Here is an 8952-nt window from a genome sequence, read left to right as displayed (position 1 = left end):
TATGGATGAGGCCGGGAGGTTTTGGGGGAGGAAAGGGCAGAGGGTTGGGGTGGGAACCGGGTGGAGGGGAGCAATGGGGGGAGGGGGGGAAGAGGAACAACTGTAATAATCTGAACAATAAAGATTTAATTTAAAAAAAAATGTCGGTAAGTAGCATTAATAAATTTGAGATTTAGCAAGCAGCTAAAATCATAAATGTATCCCATCTAAAATAATTATGCTATTTTCTGTAGTAATAGAGGATCAGAAAAAAAGCAAGAATAGCTGATGGAACAAAAAGTCAAAATGGTTAAGGCTTTCCAATACATTACTAGGAATGAGAATATTATTATTGACAATAAATTCCTGACTATACAAAGGAAAATGAAACTAGAAGGAAGCTGCCAAATTTTAAAAACCGGCAAAAATTGAGAGACTAGTCTAATTACAGTCAAAAATAAAATATGATTATTCAAGAGGCATATAATCAGAGGAATGAATTTCTGTGGTATTTCATTAAAGTATTCTCATGATTAGATGACTATGGATTCATAGACAATGGTGGAAATTAAAAGATGATGTTTAAATACATTTTCTACTCTTAAAACACAAAAAAAGAACTTTCCCAACAAATCACCATCATATAAAAGACCATGGTAGAGGACAAAATCCATAATGATATATCTGGAATCTTACTAAACTGAAATCATTATTTTAAGATTCCAAAAAGAAAAACTCAAAGGACTAAGAAATTTTTAAAAATACCTAAAATATTTCTTAATCACTACAAATATCCACACTGAAATTTACATAAGAAGTTAATGATGCTTGAGTAGGACACAGACACAAAGGCATTATAGCATTAAATGACTAGCTGGTATCAGAATATAGGATTTCCAGTTCAATCAAAATCAGTTAACTTACAGTTCAAATAGAAGTGATTGCATCATGTCAACAAAGTAGGACTGGCATGGATTGGTAAGGAAATTGCATCACTGTACTATAGATCTGTTATTCATTAAATTGAAACTTTGGTTGTGAACTATTTTCTAGTCTGATTAATAAGCTAAGGAAAGAAAACAGCTCAAGCTTCACTTGTCTTCACATAGCTTTATTTAAATGTCTTTTTGCAAAAGGCTACTTGATAAAAATTAAGTACTTACTAATATCATCTTCATGATAAATGACAGAGTGAAAAGGTAGAGTTCGGTCTTTAATATATCTCTCTGCTGGCTCAACATAAAATGTTCCACCATGAGTCTGGATGAATCCTTCAAATCTTCCATCAATAACAGACCCATGGCTAAAACTTCCTTCTTCACCTATTAATGAAAGCAACAAACTCTTGAAAATTTAATTTGCCTAGAATGTTAAATTCATTTTTCTTTAAAAAGTTATTCATATATACATATATATAAATTCACTGGGAAAATTAATTTTAACAGAAAATATATCAAACTGAGTTTGAGATGTGAATAGCAACTAGTATTTATTAAAATGTACACAATTATTAGGAACAACAATGAAATAAAACATCTGTCTTATTGACAAATTCCCAGCACCTAGCACAGTGCCTGGCATGTATACAGTAGTAGTTAATCAATGAATAATAGTTAAATTAACTTAAATAGACCCAGTGACAAAATAAACACTTTCAAAATAAAGATATTAAAGTTCCTTTTGAAATTTGGCTCTAATTACTATAAGAAAAAAGCTCTTTTCCAATCTGATATATTCTGCATGAGCCATGTGGCTTCCTTACCACCTTTAGGTTTTATAAATATGTTTCTTAAATAAGATAGTGTCAAATACTTCAAAAGCAATCTGAACAGAAGTATGCCAACAATTTCTTTTATGATACTGGACAAAGATTTATAATTCTGTCCCATCAATTATACTTCCCTAGTGAAAGAACAAAACAGAAAAAAAGGTATTTTTGGTTCTTAATATAGTCACAAAGATGAGCACTAACCATCAAATATTTGAAGAAATGGAAGGTAGAAGGAGGGGGCTTTAAAAGTTGAATTTACTTAAAATTTTCTCATTAAAACAAAAGTCAGGCTTTCTACAATTTCTAAGTTATAGATTAAAATTAATTAGTTGACCTCTGAAATAATCATGAACTGAAGGAAAGAGCCCAAGACACTGGTATTTTAAATGGCATGGTTTTTATCTGTAAGCTGTCATACTTTTCTTGACCACTGCTTAGCCAAAAAAAGCAGAGACTGTAAGTTACTTGTCCAGAAAGATAAATAATAAAAATAATAGAAAACTGTATTCTAACATTAAAAACCTAGCCCTGGCCTATGTGGCTCAGTTGTTTGAGCATCATGCTTTGTGCCAAAAGGTTGCCAGTTCAATATCAAGTCGGGGCACATGCCTGAGTAGGGGGCATGCAGGAGGCAGCCTATTAATGATTCCCATCATTGATGTTTCTCTCTCTCCCTCTCCTTTCCTCTCTGAAAAAAAAATACTTTAAAAAAATAGTAAGAATACAAAAATATTTTTATTAAATAGTTTAGGTTTATTCTAAAAGTAAGAAACTTTAAGCATAGAAATGCCTCATGTATCTGGCATAATGAAAAAATAAAAAACACTTTTTTAAGTACTTAATTTTTCATGTTATAATATTGATTGGAAATCTAATATATAGAAATAAAATTTAACTTTTATTTATTTTTTTAAAATATATTTTATTGATTTTTTTTATTTTTTATTTTTTTTACAGAGAGGAAGGGAGAGAAATAGAGAGTTAGAAACATCGATGAGAGAGAAACATCGATCAGTTGTCTCCTGCACACTCCCCACTGGGGATGTGCCCGCAACAAAGGTACATGCCCTTGACCGGAATTGAACCTGGGACCCTTCAGTCCACAGGCCGATGTTCTATCCACTGAGCCAAACCAGTTAGGGCTAAAATTTAACTTTTAGTTAACTTTGTTTTAAAAACTGAGGACCACCTTGAGTATTTATTAATGTACAGAGTTATAACACAATGATATTTTGCCCTTCTCTAATACCTCCAAAAGACTGACCTTTTAAGCTTTTTTATGACTTCTACAATTATTGTGTTCTTCCCAAACTACTAAGCTGTCAAATATAACTTTCTATTGGGTTAAATGTGCGTGTCAAAAAATAAAATAAAACAATGTGTGTGTTCCCCACCCCTCCAATACCTTTATAATCTGGTGTATGTAGTAAGAGATATTTGTTAGAATTGTAAACAAAAGCAAATACATTGTAAAGAGGAAGGCCTTAGGAGGATTTTCCTATCAATGACTGTCACATTATTTTTGGTTAAGATGATCTTTACAGACATCTTGTTATAAAACATAGCAAAGTTACTGCTAATTTCTTGTTTGGATGATCAAAAAATTATAGAAGTCATTAAAAAAAATTTTAAATCTAAGTTTGGAGGTATTGAGAGAGTCAAAAATTCAAAACTTTCAGAAGCCAGACACTGCATAATTCAACATTAAACAACCATGCAATGATAGATCCAAGGATTACTTCATTCTTCAAAGACAAATATACCCTTCATGATATATATTCAAACCACCTCAGAATTTATCCCTTCTTTTCTGAAATATTTCTTTGTGTAGAAAAAATTTAAAGAAAGTGTTCTTAAAGATTCAACTTACCATAAATATGTCCAGTGTAAATATGAGAGGTATCATAATCCAGTACTTTATTTGATGTTTCTACTTTAAATTCATCACTAAAAAGGGAAGTGTCCCTCTTCATTCGTAAGTTGAAATGTCTGCAAAATGAGATGGGAAAAGGAAAAATGAAATTTAAAGGATCCAAATGTTAAACAATTGTTTTGTTAAATAGAAAAATCTGCAAAATGTGGACTGTTTCACTCAAGTTGTCTATATATTGAGAAATATATTGACCAAACCTTTCTTATAAAAATTCTGCTCTAAAATTCAATCTAGTAGCTGTGACACAACTCTAGTTATAGAAAATTAAATAGTAATTGTCTAAAATATATTTAAAAATAAATGGCAATGGGCTGATTCCTACATGGTAAAACAAGATCATTCCAAGAACAACTACTTAGCTTGGAAATAATAAACACACTATTACCACTACCTATCTTCCCTCCATAGTAATTCTGAAGCTTTGACATTTTCCCCTTCTTTTCACAACTCAAATTAAGATAATACATGGGAAAATGGCATCTATATTAGATACTTAACATCTGAGAGATACATGCTCTTTCGTTTGAAAACACACATACACACAACATTTCAATCCTTTATTTTTCCCTGGGGGCTTCTAACTCTTATAATTATCTTTGGATCTCCCTCAATTCAATTTGGGAACCCTAAAAGACCATGATATTAATTGAAATCATACTCATTCTAGCTCTATAAAAGAGAGGGAAGGACCAAAATGTTGAAGTGAAATTAAGTAAAGAAACTAGGGTTTCGAAGCAAACTTGAAATCAAATCTTAAGCCTAATATTAGTAGTCCAGAACTCCTATCTGTGAAATAAAGATAATATATTCTATCTTATGGAATTGTTTTAAGGATTATAGATTATAATGAATGTAAAATCATTAACACACTTTCTGGCACATAGGAGATGTACAATGGTTCGAAATGAGCTATCATTACTAAACTTTTAAAGTATATCAAGTATCTGTTATAATTTCTATAAAAGTCTACACATAACACAATTTCTATCAATGACCCTGACCCAGTTTTCAATTAGCCAACCTCCAAATGTTAACAGGATGTGAAGTACTGGAACTCTCATACATTGCTGTTGAATGTACAAAGTGATACAATTACTTAGGAAAACTGAAGATTTTTTAATAAAGTTAAATATACAAAACTCCTATGACTCAAAATCCCACTCTAAAAGAAATGAAAACATAAACATATGTCCAAACAATTGGACACAAATGTCCATAGCAGCTTTATTCAAAATAACCCCAAACTGGAAATAACCTAAATGTCTATCAACAAGTAAAGAGATAAGAAGAGCAAAGTATGAAGGAACTTATTGCTACAATGGAAATTTCTTTATGTTGATTTGAATGGTGGTTACAAAAGTGTATAGATTTATCAAACAACACACTTAAAATGAGTGTATTTTATTTTATATAAATCACTAGAGGCCCAGTGCATGAAATCTGTGCACTCCGGGGGGGAGGTGCCTCAGCCCAGCCTGCGCCCTCTCACAGTCCGGGAGAACCTCGGGGGATGTCCGACTGATGGCTTAGCACTGCCACAGAGGCGGGAGAGGCTCCTGCCACCACCACCACTGCACTCGCCAGCCTTGACCCTGGCTCAGGGCTTCTGGCTGAGCAGCGCTCCCCCTGTGGGAGCGCACTGACAACCAGGGGCAGCTCTTGCGTTGAGCATCTGCCCGCTGTTGGTCAGTGCGCATCATAGTGACTAATCATTCTGCCGTTATGTCGATTTGCATATTAGCCTTTTATTATATAGGACTAGAGGCCCGGCGCACAAAATCTGTGCACAGGTTGAGTCCCTAGGCATGGCCTGCGATCAGGGCCCATCTTCCCCAGCTGCTGGCAGCCACCCCTAACCCCCTGCCACCAACGCTGGTCGCCCTCTGTGTGTGGAGTGACCAGCGAGGTGATCGGGATCCCACTCATCGCACCCATCTCGGGCTGGCACCACTCACGTCTGCCGCCACCCAACCCTGGTTCCCTGTTCCCCATCAGGAAATCAGAGCCTGCCGGCCGGGGGAAGAACCAAGAGGTTGGCCATTCCTGCCGCTGGCTGGCCCCACTCCCCACCACCAGTCACCCTCTGTGTGTGGGAGAACTGGCAGGGCAATCGGGGGCCCACTCGCTTGCACCCGCCTTGGCCTGGCACCGCCCATGTCTGCTGCCACCCACCCCCGGTTCCCCATTCCCCAACGGGAAATTGAAGCCTGCCAGCCAGAGAAGAGACCGAGAGGTTGGCCAGCAGGCCCCGATCAGGCAATCGGGGTCTGCGGGCTGGGGGCAGCGCCTGCATTGAGCGTCTCCCCCTGGTGGTCAGTGCGCATCATAGCGACCGGTCATTCTGCCATCCAGTCAATTTGCATATTACGCTTTTATAGCTATCCTGTATAATAAAAGCATAGTAGGCAAATTGTCCCCTCAACCGGAGTTCCTCTGGGAGTTCGACCAGGGAACAGGCCGGCCGGGGGAAGGGAGGGAGGCTCCAGCTGGTGGCGCTGGCAGGCAGCCGGAGAAAGGGAGGGAGGCCCTGGCCAGTGGTGGCTGCAGGTGGCCCGGGTAAGGGAGGGAGGCCCTGGCGCTGGCAGGCGGCCGGGAGACGGGAGGGAGGCCCCGGCCGGTGGTGGCAGCAGCAGCAGCAGCAGTGGCAGCAGCGGTGGCGGCAGGCAGCATCAGGCGGCCAGGCAAGGGAGGGAGTACCCAGCTGGCAGCCGCTAGGAACCCTACCAGTGCAAAAATTTCGTGCACTAGGCCTCTAGTATATATATAAAAGCCTAATATTCAAAGTGTCCCCTCAGGAGTTCGACCGACCGGGAGTTTAATCGCTTGCTATGACATGCACTGATCACTAGTGGGCAGCATGCAATTAAGGAAGGCTCCGGCCAGCAGCCGGCAGCCGGCAGCCAGGGAAAGGAGACCCTGGCCGGAAGCGAGCAGCCACTAGGGACCCTACCCGTGCACAACTTTCATGCACTGGGCCTCTAGTATATAGATACTTCAATAAAGTTGATTTTAAACAAAACAAAAAAACAACTAATTTTTCAAGTGAATAGAGGTCAACAGGACATACTCGTTGGGTTCAGAAAGTGTGTTCCTTTTTCAACAATGTCTATTTTATATTTTCCCTAATTTCATATCAATCTTAGCATTCTTTTATTCTGAGGATGTACTCACATTCTACTTGTCCAAAACTCTCACCAAAATATTGCTAGGGCTTCCCAGGAGCTGTGACCAAGACTCTAGGCTAAGAAAGGCATCCTCAGAGCCTTAACGTTACAATCTATTTAAGCAAGTAATCAACAAAGTCAAACAGATCTAAATGGAAACTTCACAAATTTAAAAATAGTCTATCCTGAACAAATAGGAATCCTGCCTGAATTCTTGTGGTACATTCTATCTTTTCATAAAATTACTTCTGCCAACTATAGAAAATTCTTGATCATATATGTGAGTATAAATACATTATTTTTCAGAGGTTCACAGTATTTTTAAAATCATTAATTTATCATTTTATATACTTTTAACCTACTAAATAAATACTACCACTAAAAGAGCATTTTTGTTAAACAGACTAACTGTCCAAGGGCTTAATATATTTATCATTCAGGATTGATATTCCAAAAAATTGTTGTATCCTAAAACCATTACAAGCAAGAGTATTAATATTCTATATGGCAAAAAAGGAGGATGGGTAAAAGTTTCAGAAAGACATTTAAGTGCAATATAAGAACAATCTGTGCTATACTCCCTACCCGCTCCCAAAATAGTTTTACATCACTTAAAGTGTCTAAGCAGATAGCAACCCAGAACAAAGTTATAACAAAGAGAATTTAAGAACACTTGAGATAGGCACCTTCCAACCCTGATATTGATTTCATGAGAAGAAAACTGTTTCATATTTACAGAACATTACTCTTAGTATTGAGTTAACCCTTTGCAGTCGTATTAAATTTGGACATGGGTGTCATACTGGTCGGAATTAATTTCCATTGAAAGAGCAGTGATACATAACATGCAAGATTATGAAGGATAAACAAGATTTATTAATTCTTTTTTGGAACTACGTCACTACTAGTAGAATCACTACAAACGTTATCACTTTCTACGTCAGAGTCAGTATTCAAGGTGCCAAAATAAAACTCTTCATCGTTACTTTCAGATTCGAAGTACACTTCTTTCGGTAACTTTCTTTTTGCCATTTTGGAGTATTATTTTGAAATACCTTAACAAGCGAGAATGCCTAATTACAGTTAAACGTAATTTGTAAAGCTTTATTTGAAATTCTGCAAAGTATCTCCGAAGCTTGTCGATTTCTTCACTCTCAAAAGGCGACTGACTCGCCACGGTGTTTTGCATGGCGAGTGTGGAACGACCGCGTTTGTTTATATTGAGTTTCGATATCTCCGATTTGTCGGGGCAATGTTTTGGTTCGTGACAAGGTCGCTTAGACACTTAAGAGCTTTCAGAGAAATTATAAACTGATACATGAATGAGTAGAGTTAAGATTCGTACGGTTCCTTGCTGTGGTGGCTGAGAGCAGACATACGACCAGAATGGCAAAAAAGCTTTGGTGGCCGAGAGTAGACAAACGACCGCAAAGGGTTAAATTAGATTAAAACCATATATAAAATCAGGTCTCAATGATCCATGCAGAGTGAAGTAGCAAATAAGATAAATAAATAGATAAATTGATCATACCCCCAAAATGAACTTTTTTTATTAAATATCCTATATAATAAAGAGCTAATATGCAAATGGTTGTCATGCCCTCATGCCATCATGCCATAACAGCTCACACACTCAACACTGAGGAGAGAGGAATGGGGACCAGCCAGGCACAAATGAGCTCACGAAAGAGGAATGGGGACCAGCCAGGCACAAATGAGGTCTCAAGAGAGGAATGGGGACCAGCAAGGCTGCAGCCCAGGAGATGGATAAGCCGCACGCCTCACAGTTCCAGGCGCAAGCGGCTGGGGCTGCGGCTCAGGAGAGGAACTAGCACCCACGCCCCCGTTGTTCCAGACACCTGCGGCTGCGGCCAGCCCAGGTGAAAACCAGCCCGTTCCCCGAGGTTCCTGTATCAGGCCAGAGTGTAGGATATCCCAGCTCCTGGGGTACTGGGTGCCTGCAGAATGGGGTAACGGGCAATGATGTCAAACAAGGGGAACTGATAGTGACAAATCAAGCCTATAGTAGCCCCAGTGAAGGGACAAATCAAGCCGTGAAACTTTAGATGATTTCCCCTTTGTCCTTAAGATGGACGGGTTTACCG

The 8952-nt window shown here is 38.4% G+C and overlaps 1 protein-coding gene across 1 annotated transcript in view; it reads right to left on the bottom strand.

Moving 5' to 3' along the window:
- ADAM10 (ADAM metallopeptidase domain 10) overlaps positions 1-8952 on the bottom strand; it is a 117879-nt gene that overhangs the window by 91051 nt on the left and 17876 nt on the right. Inside the window, exons 2-3 of the mRNA XM_023751601.1 lie at positions 3621-3739; positions 1143-1301 (exon numbers count right to left, since the gene is read on the bottom strand). Of these exons, the coding sequence (XP_023607369.1) occupies positions 1143-1301; positions 3621-3723 (262 nt within the window). The 5' untranslated portion in view covers positions 3724-3739. The remainder of the gene's footprint in view (positions 1-1142; positions 1302-3620; positions 3740-8952) is intronic.

The sequence above is a fragment of the Myotis lucifugus genome, unplaced genomic scaffold (genome assembly GCF_000147115.1).
Source record: "Myotis lucifugus unplaced genomic scaffold, Myoluc2.0 scaffold_23, whole genome shotgun sequence".
Taxonomy (NCBI): domain Eukaryota; kingdom Metazoa; phylum Chordata; class Mammalia; order Chiroptera; family Vespertilionidae; genus Myotis; species Myotis lucifugus.
Note: the sequence above shows the minus strand (reverse complement) of the source record. Positions and strands in the feature narration are given on the sequence as shown.